This window comes from Carassius gibelio, chromosome A5 (genome assembly GCF_023724105.1).
Source record: "Carassius gibelio isolate Cgi1373 ecotype wild population from Czech Republic chromosome A5, carGib1.2-hapl.c, whole genome shotgun sequence".
NCBI classification, from domain to species: Eukaryota; Metazoa; Chordata; class Actinopteri; order Cypriniformes; family Cyprinidae; genus Carassius; species Carassius gibelio.
Window position 1 is genome coordinate 32,498,892 of NC_068375.1, and position 19,682 is coordinate 32,518,573.

Sequence of the window (19,682 nt, forward strand, 5' to 3'; positions counted from 1 at the left end):
AATGAATGTTTTTTTTTTTTTTTATAACTAATGGTTTCCTGAAGACAATTAAGTGTGGATAATTTTTTTTTTTTTAAATGAATAATATTAGTACTTGGCTCTCTGAGGGTTACGGATGTTTGTGTGCTAGTGTATATGCATATAATAGAGGAATAGAGGGTAAGAAAGCAAGAAAGGGAGACAGAGAAACAAGACAGCAAGTGGCAGTTGTTTGTTCTTAATGCACAGTGCAGCCCATTCTGAAATCTGGGCCAAAAAACATCGATCCCAAAAGCTGGGCCTGGCGATTAGATTCGGAAAGAAACAGAATGCTTTGGATTTACTTGCTGCATTCATCATTCATGCACTCAATAGCTGGAAATATTTTGCCTGCCAAAGAAATAGAAAATAAATCATGGTAAAAAAAAAATTATAAATAAAGTCCTGTAATCATCAGAAAGGTAGATAAGGAGTTAACAGGCCTCATTTTAAGCGAATTAGTTTTGCATTTAACCTAAAAGAGGGAAAAAAGACTGTACATTGCTTGTGCCACTTAGGCCACACACAGAGACAAGTTATTCATTTAGTTCTCACTAGGGGTCCCTATTGCTCCTCTATTTGATCAGAGACTCACACTTACTAATGCTGAGGTTCCCACTAAATAGGCCTTTTCTTATACTTAAAATATACCTGAAGTACTTCATTTTTACGTACCAAGGTCATAGGTTTGATTCCCAGGGTATGCATATACTGAGAAAATGCATAGTGTAGAATAAGAAAACAGCTCAAACGGACCTAAGTAGGTTTTCTGGTCTTTATTCTGGGTTGTTGCCTAGTTTTGAGGGCTTTTGAGAATTTAAGCTGGTTAGGCGAACCAAAACCAGCTAAGGCCAGCAATCCAGTTTTGGTTGCTTTTATGTTTTTTGTTTCAATAGATAAAATATACATTTATTTAAGCCTGTTAGCATGTGAATATGAACCAAAGTCATATTTGAACAGCCATAAATAATCAACTTTAACATCTAAATTACAAACTGTCCGGTCTTGGAAGGCTTATGTTGTGCATAAAAGCTTATATATTTATTACCCTTCCTTTAATAAACATTAGAACACAGTGCGTAAAAACCGCATTTTGTAAAATGAAAATGTTATTGTAAATCTATCTGCCACCTCGGTTGCAGTGATGAGAGGTTATTCTTGCTTGTGATTGGCTGTCTTTTTAGTGCACCTGTTCCGTCGGAAAAACCCATTGGCTGGCTAAGATGTCATTCATTTTCGCCTCTTCTTCACGCGCTTCCCGCTCTTAGCGCTGGAGTGCCCGCTTGACTGTTGGCTTTTCTGTCTCAGGAGAACTACGCGAAGAAGTTCATTTAGGGAAAGCGAAGAGAAAAATCAGGCATGTTAACGCAAAAGATGCGTCTCAGAAGCGATGGGAACATTTCAGAGAGCTTCAGCGGCGACCGCTGGTGGGTTTGCGCTCCCGTGCGCCAAGAGACGGATTCATAGGACGCGCGTCTACCCTCGAGCTCACGCGGAGAACATCACCAACTTCTGCTGCGCGTGACTTCATTACGCCACCGGTCCGGACCTCTATACTTGTGTTTTAAACTTTATGTATTGAAGGAATAAGAACACCAGAAGAACAATGACAGTGACTTTCCCTCGCGCATAATAGCACTACTACTTTAGTGAATGGTTTGATTCTCGTTTCCAACGGAATTTTGCTGATAGTTGAAGGACACGGATTTTTGGGGACGCAACAACGCTAATCTGCAGTCGAACCAGTAACAATATCACATGACTTTCCACAGGATTATGTTATTTATTCAACAACTTCTCACACTAGACTATTCGTAATGGCGTTTTTAAATATTATACTACTACCCAGAAAGCCAAAGATGATCGCAGTACGGATGGCGTTACTGCACGCGCTCCTCGTCGCGTCTCTCCACGGAGGTAAAGAAACATTTACGCACATCCAAAACTTGTTGTAAGATGCAAATCGTGAAGACTAAATATAACCAGCATGATGAAAATTACAAGCATTCTTCATGTATTTAAACAACTGTTTGTCATTAAACCCAGTGACAGTGCGCCATTCACGTCTGTAGAGAGAATACAAAAAAGTTGGTGCAGACTGCTCCCTAATCATCTTGACACATTTTAACATCTTAATTTACACAAAATATTTATATATGAATACACACTTATGTGGTAAGTTATTCGTGCGTTTGGTCGTTGCATGAGACTGTGGCGCGCAGCGACAGCAGCGGTGTGGTTTTGTTGTGCCAATTGTATAAATAATAGAGATGTTTGTTTCTCACCTTGTTGTTTTGCAGTCTTATCATACTAAGCATTATACATGCACTTAGTTAGCTGGTAAGACAAAGATGTAGAAATAGGATGATTGACGCGTCTTAAACGAAATATTGCGCGGAAATAACAGTTTTATGACAGTGACACGAGCACATTTTTTTTTTCCCCATTTAGAAAGGGTGCGTAATGTGCAATGTTTTAGCTGTTTGTTTTTACTTTAGAGTATTTTGCGCAAATTCAAAAACATACATCTTACTTTGTAAATGAAAATAAGCTTAATTTCTTCTCACAGTAGTATTTTCTGTTTATGTCATTAATTAATAAAAGCTTGTTAGATTAACTGATGATGAAAGTAACACAGATGCATTTCATTTTTCAGCCTGTTTTTGGAGACAGTACTGTTATATTTGAGTGAGTATTGTAAACATACAAATATATTTGCTTTGCTAAAGGTGAGCAACCCTATTTTCACTGTCCACAGAAGCAAGAGACAGTGATGAAATGAGCAGGCTTGTGTCCCAGCAGCGTGCTTTTTTTATTCATCCTCTCCAGCTGAGGACCCACAGTGGCCTTCACATCTATTTTTACTTGTACTATCCCAGCAAGACTGAAACTGGACATGTCATACAAACAATTAGGCTGTGGGAGTGAACAGGCAGAAAGTGTGGGGGATTGCAAAATTAGAAAGTATGTGTTGAAGATCTTCCAACATGAGGGATTTCAAGTTTGTCCAAGTGTGTGAGGGCTTGGGTAGTATCAGAGATGTTTACTCTGGAGACAGCACTTGCTGATCAAGCACTGAAGCTGTCATCAGTATCATTACAATCCCCCGACCCCACTGCCTCCTTCCCAGCAAATGTGGCCTCATACTGCTGTGTGTAATGGACTGCATGGAAAAAGTACATCACTTTTATGTTCAGACAGCATGTGGTTTGAATGCATGGAATTGTGTCCGGTGAACTTTGCAATATCCACAGGAATATTTGCAGATTTGTGTTTGCAGAGCAGCTGTGCAGTGCTTGCAGGTTAGTGTCTATCAGTATGATTGCGAAAGTGCCAGTAGTTTGATAATTTTTTTTCCTTTTAAACTACAGAATTGCTGACATATAGTAGGATGGACTGATCAAATTGCACAGCATATGAGGAATGAAAGCAAGAAGCAGAAACAGCTTATAATGTGCATGTGTCTGGGTGATGTGCCAGTGTTTAATGACTGAGGAGACAGATCTGTGAGTGAGTTACACCAAATTTGCAATTTGTCTACAATTGAAGGCCTGATAACACACCTGTTCTCAGTGACGCCATCGATAAATCTATGGGATGAAAGGTTTTTGTTGCTTCGGGGAGTTTTACGAGTTTAATTGACAAAAGCAGATGGATGTTTACAGAAGGACCATCTTCCAAGTAGGGCTTAGAGCTAATTTTCCTAGCTTTGTGAAAACTGACTGTGAAACATCTCTCGTCTTCAGCTTCCCCACCCTTCTGTGTCTGAGGGCAGATAGCTGTGTGTTTTTCAGGGCTCAGAAGCAGGTCTGAACAGTTGTAACAAAACCAGAGGTGTTATTAAAGCTGTCAGACTATTAGGCTGTCAAACACAGTTGCCCTGACACACACACACACACACTTTGTACATGCGCAGACACACACTGGCCGTGTGCGAGCCAGGCTGAGCAAGGAGCCCATATGTTTGAAGGTTGGCTGACACCAGGGAGATGATTTGCTCTAGGGAGATGGGAAGCCCAAATCTCTTTCGCTAGCTCTCTCTCTCTCTCTCTCTCTCTACTCGTTCATACAAACACATACAACAATGCAGGCACTCGAGCATACTTATGCGCACAGACACACACCCCCTTGGTGGGTTTTCTTGCTGACAAACTGTCTAGCAAAGCAAGAAACAGTGAATTTTTTGCTTTGTTTCTTAAATTCATCAGATTAAATCCAAGTATCACCGCTAGAACTGTGAGTGTGTGCTTTTAATAATCCATAGCCAAAGAGGGGTAATCAAGAAGATATTTCCCCACAGATTGGCACCCAGAGAGACGGAAGGGATAAGTGGACGGGAGGGGGGTCAGATGAGTGAAAGTAATGACTGTGATCATTATCTCCTATGTTTTTAATTGAGATAATGACCCAGAGGAAGACAATAAAACTCCCAAAGGAAAGGTTTCTTTCTCTCTTTCTCTCCCCTTCTTTTTTTATTCCCCCCTCTGTTTTTTCCATTCAATTTCCTAGAAGTGACTGCATGAAATTTCATCATTTTGATAGCCCCACTTCCAAGATGGCTCTATAACCCCTAACAAAGAAGCGTTGCTATTTGGGAGTCTAAAGGTAAATGTTTTCTGAGAAATCCTCTGTTGTGTTCTTATACGAAATACTTAAATGAGATTATGTCAATTCTAAACCTCAGAGGTGGAGAGAAAGAAGTTTGCTAAGACCGAATTTATTTTCCATTACAACTGCCAAAAGACCAGTTAGCGAGTTCCCATTTTGCAAACGTAATAAAATTGAAAACTTTCATCTCAGCAAATTGATTTCAGTTGGATTCAGAAATGAAGAATGAAGAGGAGGGGAAAAATCATTAGATCATTGGAGCATGACTGTACCGTGGGACTTTTAGAATTTGCGTATAGCGGTGAGAACACACACAGGCTTCCGCTTTACTTATTAATTAATTCACCCATTCTGTGACTTTGAGAAGGAGATTTTTGCATTAGGGAAGGGCATGTGGGTAAATATAAAGCCAGACTGAAGAAAAAAAAGCAGACTGTGATACAAATTGGCAGCAAAAGCAAGACTTGATGTATTGGTAAAAAAAGGAATGAATAAATAGATTTATGACTCAAGAATATATGTGTATCTCTATTTTATTCAGTGGTTTTCCTGAGAAGTTGTTTCTTCGCCTCCATTTAGCTGTGTGTTTGCAGGCTGCTGGAAGGTATTTCTCTGTCATTAACGACTCTCGGCCAGCAGTTCATTTAGCACATACATGCTCTCAGAACACTTGAGAAATAACTGGCATTATTATCAGCTAGACTACATATATTCTCACGCTCTCTTTTGGATGTATTGTAGCCATATGGTATTGGCTCAGGAAATTAGAGTTGCACTTTTGTGTTACTAGTTGGCTATCATTCTCCTTTTCTTTCTCACTACGGCAATTTTCTGTATCGATTAGGCTTGGTACTTTCTCCTGTGATGATGTGAGAAAGAGAGAGTGAAGGTGGAGAAAAAGAGGATACTGTAAGTGTTAGAGGTGGCTCTTGTTTGTGTAGATGTAATAATTAATGATCATTAAGAGGATGATGAGAGGCTTAGGGGTGATGCTACTTGTTAGGATAATTAGAGTCAAATAGGCCTCATTATGCAAATTGATAGGAAGTGTGATTCTGTCAGTGTTTACCTGAACTCCGTCATACTGATGATCTCAGATAGAGATGAAGAAAAGATCGGGGGGTGGGGTGGGGTGGAGGAAATAGAAACAAAATAAGCAATGATTTATTTAAGAAATGTGAAAGAGAAAAACGAGTAATGAGATGACAGAAACGAGGGAGGATGGATGAAATCTGTAATCTGTAATCAAATAGAAAGTCGGAGGGCAATAAAGAAAATGCTCCATTTTCAGGGAAATTAAATGTTTCTCAAATTATTTTACCGTAGAGAAACTGGTGGATATCCCTCTTGATTAATTCTGAGAGCTCTCTGACCCTCCATAGACAGCACTGTAATTACCACAATCAAGGTCCTGAAACGTAGCAAGGAGATTCATAAAATAATCCATGTGACATCAGGGCTTTAACTGTAATATTAAGAAGCTACGAAAATACTTTTAGAAAAAATAATGACTTTATTAAACAATTAGTCTCCCCCACGTCACCCTATTGCAATTTTAGAAAGTATCCACTCAAACAGTATATACTATTCTGTGCAGGCCCCATACAGATATGTTGTTTTCTGGGTGTTGCAGCTGACAAAGAATAGCATATGCTGTTTGCCTTCACTGGATACTCTACAAAATGACTCTAGGGTGAGGAGACGAGTTGTTGAATAAAGTTTTCTTTGCATACAAAAAGTAATCATCGTAAAGCTTTGTAAAATTACGATTGAACCGCTGATGATTGAACCATGGATTATTTTACCGATCTCCTTGCTATGTTTCTGGACCTTTAATATGATAATTACATTGCTGGTCAGAGAAGAATTAATAAAAACAAATCTTAATTTGTGTTTCAAAAAATGAGTCACAACTAACGCTTTAAGACCTAAATGACTTTGCTCAGAGTTGGGTGGAGCGCACACAGTGCTGTGTGTGTATGCGTACAGCTCATCTTGGCACTAGATCACTCCATCACTTTGCCTGGCATAAGTTCTGTCAGATGGTCTGTCTGCTTGGTGTGACCTTACTGCTCTCTGTACGCCTGCGATGCAATAAAAGATAAATAATGCTTCTATTCACAACATAAAGTTTCCATGGTGAACAAATTGAAGTAGAAAGAAACAAATTAACCTTCCGCATGGTGCAAGAGTATGTTTTGAATGTTTTACGCCATCTCATTGGCATTTTCCGTTTCTCTCTGTTGTTGGTCAGATGAACAACCAGGTCTATGTTTTGTTTTAATAAATAGTTTTGATTTTAAAAATTATAATTAAAAAATACACACTATATAGAATATAATTCCCAGTAGTTCATATTTTGTTTCCCAATCAAAAATGTTCAGGTCTTCCATTAAGGAATATTAACAAATTATTTTTTTTAAACACACACACAAACTCGCACGCACACACACACACACACACACACACACACACACACACACACACACACACACACACACATTTACTTAGCTATCTATATGGGGACATTTGCATAGACTTATATTGTTTTTATATGCAGATAGTTATATATTTTTTAACCTAAACCTAAACGTACCCCTAACCTTACCCCTCAAAGAAAATGTTCTGCATTTTTACACTTTCAAAAAAACTTTGTTTATTTTTTTATACCAGTTTTACAAAAGAGGATGTTCCCAAATGGAGGTTTTTGGTGATTGTCAGGGTTAGCTTATTTTGGATACAAATTTTCCCCAAAACATAGTTAAGTAGGCACACACACAAGTTTCAGCGGCGCCAAAGGATGTTTTCTTTCAAAATCAAAGCATAAATTCACATAGAAACAGCACACCCTCTTGCTCCACCCATGCATGATAACTTGTATCGTCGATCTCACGGGCTGACGATATGACGATTTGAAAAATGACCATATCACCCAACACTACCATCCCTGGAAATTTCTGATAAACTGATGGCATTTCTACTAACTGTACTGGTCCCTGAGACAGTCACAACCTTTTGTGTGTTTGTGTGTGTGTAGAATAATGAAACACACACACATACACACACATACAGACACACACACACACACACACACACACACATGCTCACAATGATATTGATGCTCATCTGACATTTTGAGGCTCCATGCGTCTTGAGAGGTGGGGTTGGGGGTGTGAGGAGGGACCGGTGACATTTCATGCAGCCATAATGTTATTTATGATGGCAAAGGGGCACTGGAGAGGGTACAGCGGGCGCTGCCTGTGTGTGCCACAACCCATCTGTCTCTTTGCCCCCCTCTTTTCCTTTCTCACTCCCTCTCTCTCACACTTTCTGTGGGTGAAATGGCAGCAGCATTTTCTCTTCACCTCGAGGCCTCAGAGATATTCCCGCCTGCTTTCCCCTGATAAGACATACCTACAGCACTCAACTTTCCCTCTCTCCTCTGCTCTCTCTTCTCCAGCCTCTGCTTTAGGAGGCAGAAAGGGGTGTAATCTTTAGGGAACTTTATGTAAGTGCAGTAGAAGAGACCTGTGATATTTGCTTTCACTCAGAATTCTGTTGCTGGTACCTCTTTATAGTACCAGCGCTTTGAGTGGGTCTACTAACATGTTAGGAGTGATGGTATGAAGCCAGTTTTTGTTACGTAGCCAGGTAAACTGCAATTGTTTAAAAGTACAAAGTAGCACTTAATACACACCTTGTGAAATGACTAATGGTTGTTTCATTGTTGTTGTATAATTTCATAATTTTTTTGAGTTTTGTTTTGCTTGGTGTGAACCAGTTGCATCGGTTAGAGGAATGAACGAATCCTCAAGCGGTAATTCTGCTATGCCCACCTCTCTTCACTATCAAATGCTGCACCATCATCACAATGACCTACGACACTTGGGAAAGAGTCAACTTTATAACAATCTACGCTAACCCTATACGTAGAACACCACAACTGGGAACCCATCGTAAACTTAAGCATTTTGCACCACCTCCCATCTGAACTAATAACAAGATATCTGCTTCAAGCCTGTGACTTGTTACAGTCACTATACAAACACACAAAGTCACCAGGGCAAATATCAAGGCTAGGTGCACCCGACTCAGTGGAGCTTTAGCTTTAACACTGTGAATGTGGTTAGCCAGGCGTTGTGCATGCACCAGTAACTGTTCGAGAGAGAACTGCTCACGCTGCAACAGCATCTCCCAGGTTGACATGCCACATGACTGAATACGGCTATTTAACCAAGCAACAGCTAAAGACAATAGCAAGGGGGTGACGATCCCATAGTGTGGTTCTAGTCGCAAAATCTTGCCCTGTATCTCCTGGATGGCCTTTCCAGCCACCGTATTTTTGTTGGTATTTTTTGCATCGCCAACCTTAATAGCCACCCTGTATTGAGGAAGCACTGTGTCTTTGGCCAGTGCTAAAAAGCCTAGTGCTGGGTCAGTTCTAACTAAAGCAAAAGGGCCATAGAGGGGACGAAGGACAATACACAAGCGTACAAAATCATCCTGAAACATTTCCTTCCACTCATCATCAATTAACAACGTTTAAGTACATCAGCTGCAAAGGTAGACCCAACGATCTAAGGTGGATCACAGCTGGACTGCTCCACTGCGAACACGGGACTTCGCCACTGAGGCACATTGGTGACATCCCTTACTGGTAACCTGGATGGCCAAATCCATGTCCAGCACATTGAAGTTCTGGCTAACAACAAGACTAAACTGGTGAGCCGAGGGGTGATCTAACCTAATGTACGATGGCATAAGCAAGCCTTGCAGTACTGACCTTGGAACAACAATGCATTCAGTAATGTTTGACAGTGGTGTGTCAAGCTGCACAAAGAACAGCCCATCACCTGATAAGGTAACTGTATTTAAATACAGTTTCACATCTTTGACATTGTTAACTCTCTTGGAAGGGCATGTACCCTGCCGAAGATATACATGTACCCTACGGAGGTCTGGACACTCAGCCTCAATAGATACCCACATGGCTCTTTTAGCAAATGACACACTATGTTTTTTTATTTTTATTATTATAATTATTTTTTTTATTATGTATATTTTTTATTAATCTTCTACACCCATGCACCACTTTTATTATTATTTATGTCTTCATCTTTAATATATGGTTTTATTTAAAAAAGGAGCTTTACACACAACCTTATCATAGCTAATGATAATGACCTGTAATGTTATAAATTTATGTAGTCTTGATTTGGGTGTGTACAGTGGTTTTACATTTAAAAGGGTTGTAAATCTCGTTCAAGTAAATTTTAGCACACCATAGTCAACTTTTATCAGGTAATTTCACAGCAACAAAAATGTGGCTAGTAAAAATGCTGTGTGGCTAGTAACTTTGGAAAACCACTAGCCACACTGGTTAGTGAGCAAAAAAGTTAATGTCAAGCCCTGTATATATATATATATATATATATATATATATATATATATGTGTGTGTGTGTGTGTGTGTGTGTGTGTACATACATATTATATATATATATATATATATATATATATATATATATATATATATATATATATATATATATATATATATATATATATATATATATATATATATATATAAGGACTTATATAAGACATATAAATATCACCCCGGCTAATTAATCGCTGTTTTGTATGATTATATAATAACATTTTATTATTTTAGCAATTTTTGTGTCATATTTTGTTTTAATAAATTGCCTTTATTACAGTAATTGCGTTATGTTATTTATATCAACATTTTCATCCATCTGCCATCCTTCTCGTTCTAGCTATATAAACAAGGGCTTTGACAATTGGCCCCTATTAAAAGTGAGCTATTATTGTTGTGCTGATGTTTTGTTTTTGTCCATTTGCATCTCTGTAATGTCACCATACGCTGACGGACTCCTCTCCTCAGTCCACGCGCCGTTAAACTGCTCAAAGTTATTTCTGCTCTCTGTATCTCTCTTTATTTCTCCCAGCTGGCTGTTTAAATGCTGTTTACTTGTTTGCCATTCCTGAGAGAGTTAATTAAGGATAGCACAAAGAGAGAAATATTGTGAAAGCTGGGAAGGAGAGTTGGTTTTATTACCACTGAGTTCCAATTGCAGTCAAATGCTCTGTCTCTCCTCTTCTGCCTACTTTCTCTTTTTCCACCTGCCCTCCTTTGTCATCCCTCCTTTTACCTCACTACCTGTCTTTTTGCTGTCATACAGCTCTTCCGCATGCACTCTCTCTAAATTTTGCTCACTGTCTTCTCTGTGTCTCTGATCTTTCCCTGTCTGTTAAACCTGTTCTCTCTTGTTAAGGCAGAAAGTATGTCCAGAACTGTGCGGTAGAGTGAAGTTTAGCCCAGGGCTTAACCTGTAAGTATCCCTACAAGCAGACGGCAAGATTGAAGATCAGTCTGTATGGGTCTCTCTCAAGAGGGAGTGAAAGAGAATGAGGGAAATTGAGAAAGAGAGAAAATCATTGTTCGGGACTCGTTCATGTCTCTATAGATCAGAGACAAAATCTTTTAGTTTTGAGCTGCCGCTCTCCTCTCTGAAGCCTGTACATGATGAGGAGAATCATCCTATCTGGTTTGAAAAGGGTTGTATGAAAGGGAGGTTTTGTGTTTGTGTTTACTGAAGGATACAGAGAGCGCTTGTACTACTTTCAACATTCAGTGTGTAATTGTCTAAAATAGCCTTTGCATCCCCAAACTCCTAACAATATAATCATAGCAGAACAATGCACTGAACATTAAGAGAGTGAGAGAGGTAACTTAAGACAAATCAGAGGACTTTCATCACTATTGATCCATCCAGTATCCAGTGTAGATTCCCTTTGTATCTGACTCCTGAAACCTGCTGAAGAGTGTGTTTGTGAGTAATTTGCCTTCATGCTAATCTGAAACTGGAGAGAGTGCTAATGTGCTCTGGCAGACTTCTCTGATTACAGAATTAAAGAGAAAGAATCAAAGGATGGAAGGCATCAATTTCTTCCTCAGCCTCTTCACCTTTTTTTCAACCCAAACCTCATTCAATTGAATTATTCATTGTCTTTTTATCTGTTGAGGTAATTAAAAAATTGGAGCTGTGGTGCTCATGTGAGTGACACAAGTCCAACTTTTGTGATTTATACATTTACTGCGCTGTTGCTTGTCATCTCTCTCAGCGACAAAGGCCTAAAACAGAACTCACAGTTTTTTTTTGTTTTTTTTACAGAATTCTAGTGTTGTCTTCCAGTTCTGAAATTGGCGGCATGATGCTAGGGTGTTCTGGGTGTTTGGCAGAGCATTGCTGTACAGTTGCTAGGTGGTTGCTTACTGGCACAAGTCAAAAGAGCCCCCTTTCAAGTCTCTGATATTCTGGTCCCTAGATATAGCTTGGGTCCCTCCTTCAATGCTAGTCAAAAATATATATATATTTCTATGGGGTTTTAATCCTCTTCCAGGTGGAAATCATAGGTCTGATTCCTTAGAATAACACACTTCTCAGTGAGCTGCGCTATTTTCAAGGTTTCATTCATATCCACAGCACAAACAGTGCTGTTTATTACTTAGTATAAGGGGTTTTGAGTAACAGTGTTTCCTGCCTTAACAGACACCCTTAATAAACACATGCCTCATGTTTTTGCATTGTTTGCAAGTTTTGAGAGTTTCCTTCTTCATTGAGCCAAACCCAGTTGCTTAAATTGCTAAATATGTAATGTATTCTGGTTCTCTTACCAAAAACAGCATTGTCTCGAACCCGGCAGGACTCAGGGACTTGAGTTTTTCTTATTTTTCTATCATCTGCCTACACACATATCTCACATTGCAGAACTAATACACTGTGAGGGCACAGACTCTCAAAGCACACTGCAAAGGTTTTGTCTTCAGACATTTGAAGTAAATTTAGAGTAAAGATTTATGATACAAGCATACATTATAAATCCAGTATATTTGTGTGTCAATTATTTGATGTAATTTATTTATTTATATTATTATTTTTTTTTTTTTTTTTAAAAACACATATTGTTTTGCCATTAGTGCTGATTAGTCTCAGTGCTAGTAAAGGCCATGGGGTTCTTTGTGTGTGCGCTCATACACGTTGAAGAGACATACATCAACCAAGCATGTGTGTTTGTATGGGTATAACTGGGCCAGACTGGCTAAGTGCTTTCTGTGTGTGTGTATGTGTGAGAGAGAGAATATACCATGAGTCAGAGAGAGAATCAGTCAGGTAAGATTATGTGTCAGTAGTACTCTTTAAAGTTTAGTTTTTATTAAAACGTTCAACAAGCAGACAAAAGCACTTAATTTTTATGAAGACCAACATGGTTCCTCTGAGAGCTCTTACCAGGCAGGGGAATAAATAGCACAAATATCAGCATAATGGCTTTGTAGGTGACAGAGAGAGAGAGCCGAATGCTTCTCCGGAAAAAGAAAACAGTCAATCCCAAATTCAATCTCTCCTGCTCTCCCAAAGCTAGACGTGCTGTGATGAGGAAAGCATAGAGCTAATGTGCCTGTCTGCCTGTCTATAGAATTCTTTTCATGTTCTTGCCTCTTTTATATTTTTATTCTTGTGTAATGTGGTGCCTCAGATGTTTGGAGCAGCAGTCAAATTAAAAACACATCAGAGAATTGTGGGAAGTGCAGTTTAGACTGGGTGAATAAGCACATTTTGTTTGGAGCTTAACTTGGGAGGGCCCTGATGACTGCTTATATCTTTTTGCATTTTAATATTCACATTCATATTCATTTTGTGCCTCTTTTTATGCGTATACTGTACTACCACAGGAAACAGTACAGAGAAACTATTCTTAATGGAATATTTGATCTGTAAATGAAAATTCTGTCGTAATTTACTTTAAACCCATGCGACTTCCTTGAAACACAAAAGGAGAAGTTTAGCATAATGTCTTGGGTAATTTAGATAAGTGTGGATTTTTTTTAATTATTATTTTCACAAATGTAACTATAATTGTTAAAGTTTAAATTAGATTTGTTTGTCAAAGTTTTGTGGTGTGTAGAATTCGTTTTTATTTTAAATGTATTATTTTAGGGCTGCCAAAGTTAACTACTAGCTAGTATAATTTGACAGGTTTGAAGAGTTCACCCAAAAATACTAATTTTGTTATCATTTCACCCTCATGTTGTTCAAAACCTGTAGGAATTTTGAAAAATGTTTGTAGTGAAACCATTCAGCATTGAAATCCATTAAATGAAAGAAAACAAAAAGTAAAAAACAAAATATTTTATAATGTCAGTAAGTTTGTAACGACATAATGGAGAGCTAATGATGACAGAATTGAGATCATAGAACATGTCAAGTGTTATTTTAAACTAGTGGCATTATTTATTTGTGTTGCAGATGGGTTGTATATTATTTCTAAAATGTGTAGGAGAGCATTTCTAACTTTTGTATGAATCCAAAGGCCTTTTCATTTATAAGATTCTACTAAATTAAAAAACTTACTGATTCTATTCAGCTAAAACATACATTTTCTTCTTCAGAAGAAAGTAAGTCATAAGTGTTTGGAGGGATGTGAAGGTGATGACAGATTTGTCATTTTTAAGTAAATTTTTCCTTCACAGCTTAAATCGGGCGATGCTTTACTCAGTGGTTTGCTCAGATCAAGATTTGTTGCTATCACCTTGTTCATAAAAGCAGAACAATGTCTGAAAGCAGTCATTTGATGTAAAGTATTTGCTTGGATCTGTGTGGCATTGAAGACTGCAGTCTCTTTGATACAGGAACAATAGTGAAGACAGTCCTCATTTGACATCTGTTTCCAAGTTCAGATCCAGCAAAGCATTTTGTACCACAGTGGACCTTATCAGACCTCAAACCCACAGTGTTCAGTGATCCATCCAAATATCTGCTACTTGGATACACTATATTTTTATCCATCTTCAGGGAGATCAAAGTCTGTCGGCTTATGTATTCTTGTACCTTTTGACCTTTTTCTGTCTGTAGAAACCATCACAGCTGAGAGGCCACAACATTACTCTATCAAGTCTTGTGTGGTTGTATCCTGAACGTCCCTTGTGACAACTCACCGCCTGAGGTATTTTTGTGTATCAGGGGTTAAAAGCATTCTCGCAAAAAGTCTGAAGTATCTTTTGCTGTGAAAATCTGCTCAGTCTGTGGAACCCACTTTGGTCTGTTAAACACAGACGCAAATTCTGTGTGCTTTAAATCCCTATTTCCGAGTCCTGATGTATTCTCTCTCATCCCAGGTGAGAGACGCTGTCCTCATTTGAGTCTTGGCTTTTCTGAGAGGAGATCCAAGAGTCCAAGAGTTGAATGCAGACGAACGTTAACCTTGATTGAATTTGACTCTGTAAAAATCCCAGCAGAGACACAGAGAAGGACAGAAAGCAGAGAAAGAGAGTTTAATAGGAGGGGACACCCACACACATGAGAATGACAGGAAGAGAAAGACAAACAGAAAGGGATGGGTAGTCTGTGAACCATGTTCATTTTAATTAATCTCTTCTGTTAATCAGAGCTGTTTTTAGTAGTATAGTGAGTGAACTACATCTGGTCTCTGGGCCCCAAGGGGAAGCAGGCCAGTCTATGTACTTAGCGTATGTGTTTGTGTGTGATAACGTTCTGTTAATATGGTATGCTTGTGTATATGAGTCTGTTTGTTTAATTTATACTGTTTTGTAGTATTTTATCCACCTCCCCCAAATAAAGAAATGACCAAAAACTATTTTTTTTTACATTGCAAATTTGCCTCTCTAACAATTAAAATGATTTTTTTTAACTACTGTACATGTAAAACATTTATATGATGATAGTGGTGCTGTAGATTTTGTAAAAATTCAGGATTGTGTTTTCTAATGTTTTTCCAATGAAAATAGTGCTGTGCAGTTAAAAAAAATATATGCTGGTATATGTATTGCATCTAGGTATAAATCCAGTTGTGAAGATCCAGATTCATAACACACTATATAACCAGCAGCCAATGTCTGGAAAAGTTCCAGTGTGATAGATTCATGATGGCTTGTTGATTCCTTGAAAGCTTTATTACTTAGCAAGGGTTTTTTGCTTGAAATGAATACGGAACAAGTCTATCGTGGTGCGGGGGTGTTAATAAGTGGAGAGAAGCTCTATTGCTGCACTCCTTGGCAGAAATTATCCTGATCGGTTTATCCTATGCAAAAGTCTGACCCAACGTACATTTAAATTGCTCCATAAGCACTGTTCACAGAGAGATTTCCTTCAGCAGGCAATTGTTGTATCATGCCCTGTGAGTAACGCTCTCTTTCTCTTGCCATCTCTCTCATGTTGTGCAGAATGTTGTGCAGAATGGACCGTTTGGCAGGCGTACGCGTTTGGCTGGGCCAGAGTAGCTCTCAGATGGTGTTTTTTGGACAAGTCCCTCAATAGCAAAAGGGAGGACGCAAAAAATGGCCATTGTCCATTGGTGTTTTGGACCCACGAGCCCCTCCTGGGTCTCAGTCAGCCTGTGCAATAACTTGCTGCCCGCTTCATGCCACTTGAAGTGCTGGCCAATGAGACATCTTATGAGGTTTGAGTTGGACCCTTTTGCTCTTGCGCTCAGGCTGACACCTACTGAGTCAACATACAGATAATGTTAAAATAGTTGTTGGAAGCCAGATTAGACATGTTCTCTTCCTTATCTTTAGCCTCATTTCATGCTCATCCATTTCATATTTTTTCACTTGTTTTCTCTATTTGGTTCCTTTACCCATTGTTCCTTCTCCAGCAAATTTGTCTTTTTTCTTCACCTAAGTTGCCCATATTCTTCATTTTTTTTTGTTCTTGCCTTATTTCCCCTTCTGCCGTTCGCCTCTTTGCATGTGTGGGTGTATTCTCAACGCAGCCTACCGAGTGTGTGAGTGCGCTACAAATCTCTCTTCTTGCTGTTCCATCCAGCACAGAATAAAAGAGTCTTTTCATTTTTCAAAAATAAACTCCTTTGGACTGGAGAGGGACGTACACCAAACAGGCTTTTAGTTTGATCTGTCACCCCAGGGATGCTTTGATTTGGGAGGCTTAATCAATGCGTTTGTAAATGTATACATCACAAACATTGACTTTTGCAAAGTTGCACATTGTACGGAACTTGGAACATACATAAATATGCGCTTGTGACTGGTGGTCTCTTGATCTTGTGTATCTGTCAGTTAAACAAAGCTAACAGTGCTAAGGATTGCTGAGACACTGTCTTGTGTTTTGGTCATGAAAAATAGATTTGAAAATAATGCAGGCAAAGGCAATGGAGAATTTACTGTCCTCCTGATTCCATAACTTAGGGAAGTTGTTAAATGAAAAGGTGAAACTTGTTACACTAATGTAATGTCTGTTGAACCCAATGAATAGGCAGGGAAATTTAGCCAGCGTTTGTACTGTGTAATGTAAATGTTGCACTAGGAATACTGTAAATATGATTTGTAAGACTTGGTCCAGGATCAGCATCTTTTATTGGTCTAGAACCAACTTTCTTGTCAAAGAAACATAGGCCACATTCACAAAGCAGCAGATTGTTAGTCCTGTATTTGAGTGCTTAGTACAGTTACATTCACACAAGGTTTGATGTTTTTTATGGGTGTGACAACCACATCCTGTAACCGGATTCACACCAGTGAATCTTCAGGACTCACAACCACATTCTTGAAAAACATGTGCTGTGTGAATTGAACAGGACTGGTCAACTAGTTGTCTGTCACGTCATACAGTGTGACAGAGAGCCACTCTGCTGCACAAATGCCTGTCTACTGTGTGTTGCGTGTTTTTCATGTGTTGTTTCAGTAATTTATTGTGATGGAGAAATGAGCTGTTTGCCATCTAAAATATTCCCACACAGTGACTTCCCGTTACTTTTGTGTTCTGCGCGCAACTCAAATGCTTCGCTCTCCACCCAAACCCAAAAGCTGCGTTTGGTTAATGAATGTTTGACCTTGCGGCTCAATTGGATTCTTGTCGTTACAGAAAGTGATAAGCCTTTCATTTTTATGGACATCACCATCTTTGATATTAGTTTGTTCACTATTGCTATGGTAGGTGAAAAGGAATACAGGCTTGGCTCCCATTGCACGTTCATACAGACAGTATTCGAGACACTACTCTTTGTTGTTGTGTGAACGGCACTCTCACCTGTAAGTAAATGCGGTTGTCAATACCTAAAACATGACAGTGTGAATGTAGCCATACTTTTAACTGTAATGTATTCCTAATGTCAATCCTTTAAAGGTGCATTCAGTAGTTCTTTAGCTTATATTAGCATTGCTGTTCTTTGTGGACTTCAGAGGCAAAAACAATAGATTGATGCTGTTGAATCAAGTCCTAAACCAAAATGATTTAATTTGCCTAAAAAAAAAGAAAAGAAAAAGAAAACCTCCTTGGTTCATATAAATCTTGTACCAGGATAACACAACACGGATTCTGGATCAGTATTTATGTCCTTCACAAACATAGCATTTTTTGTACCTAAAATATTTTCTGTTTGCAATTGCGCTTTGACTTGTGTAGTTTTTTAGAGCAGTCACTAATATGTTAACGAGTTGTTTTACCATATTGACCTGAATATAAGATGACCCCTCTTTCCAGATGTACCTTTTGGAAAAAAAGCCTTTTTGAAAACCAATTCTTGTTTTTTTGTGCATGACAGCTGAGCATCTGCACATTATTGTGTACTGCTCATCAGTACAATCGTCTGGATTTATAGAGTAGTAACAGTTTGTTAATAACTAGAAAATATGACGATAATGGAATAGTGCAAAGGTATTAATGGTTTTATTTTATTAAAGATACAAAACCTAAAATAAACATTAATTTTAGATGTGCTTATTACTCACAATGCATCCTGTTAAAATTCTTCCATTTTGTGTGGTGTAAGGAAGCATGTGTGACACAAATGCTGAGCTCAGCGAGTCTGTATTTGAAAAGAGAGAGTTCTCTGTAAGAGGATGGGGGACAGGGAGGGTGAAAGAGAGTGGGGGGCAGGAGTGTGAATAAAACAGTCAGCAAGGACAAGACGATGTGTGAAAATATTAGCACAGGGACGTAAGAGAGACAAAAATTGGACAACTAGTTTTTTCTTCCTTGTGCCAGTGCTGTAATTTAATGTAAAAAAACAAACATATTTTTGTGAATTGCAAAAAAGTTAAATAGCTTCATACATTTAAAAATGTGTCTTAAGACACATTCTAGTGCACTCTGTCCAATGTGTCTGGTTTTCAGTTTTCTGGTTCACCTCAGCTGCACTATTTCAGGAAAATTTCGGGGGCAGATCTAACACAAGTAGATATCATAGTAAGGGTAAGTCAGCATGCGTCGAGAGCTGAAATGGGCACTTACATGTACACTACTTTAACATGCCAGTGATCAAATTCAGTCAGTGAGGGAGATTTATGAGTGCAATCCTCTCTACTTATAGACTCCAGATCTTATGCATTAGTGCATGAATCTGATGATTAGTGAGTTAGTTCCCTAAGTTGATCCATCTAATGAAACAGTCATTCAGTCTTAATGGCAGATCACTGTCCAAAGAGACTGCTCTATTTCCTCAATGGGCCCTATTTTTAGCATGACTGCCCTTTTATGCCAGTACAAACTGCTAATGGAACCTCACCTCCATTTAGCCTTAGAAAACCCTTTGGTTGTTCGCTGTGACCTTCTACTGTTGCCCTTTCAACTTTTTTGGTGCGCCTTTAAGAGCTTTTTCACAGCTCTTACAAAGGTGGTGTGAAATATATAAAGGCGGTCAATGAGGAATATAGCTAACTGTGTGCAAAGTACAGTACAAGTTAGTCTCTCAGGAACTAGTGATCATTCTGAGACAAGTTAGTCCCTCAGGAACTAGTGATCATTCTGACACTGTAAAGGTATTTTCCCTAACCAATCACTTTAAATCTATACATGCAACTTTCTGCGGCAAATTCTCTCCAAAGGTAGGTTCTATTAGAGAAGTTAATACATTTTCTTGTGCAGTGTGAACGTCTCGGTTACGTACGTAACCCTCGTTCCCTGATGGAGGGAACGGAGACGTTATGTCGACCGACAAATGGGGTCTCACTTGGGAGGCCAATCATCTCTGATTTTAAGAGAAAACGCCAATGAAA

The 19,682-nt window shown here is 38.7% G+C and overlaps 1 protein-coding gene across 1 annotated transcript in view; it reads left to right on the forward strand.

Moving 5' to 3' along the window:
• Window positions 1-1,294: 1,294 nt before the first annotated feature.
• si:dkey-215k6.1 (transmembrane protein 132C) overlaps window positions 1,295-19,682 on the forward strand; it is a 203,358-nt gene continuing 184,970 nt past the window's right edge. The window contains exon 1 of the mRNA XM_052596263.1: window positions 1,295-1,935. Coding sequence (XP_052452223.1) covers window positions 1,836-1,935 — 100 coding nt within the window. The 5' untranslated portion in view covers window positions 1,295-1,835. The remainder of the gene's footprint in view (window positions 1,936-19,682) is intronic.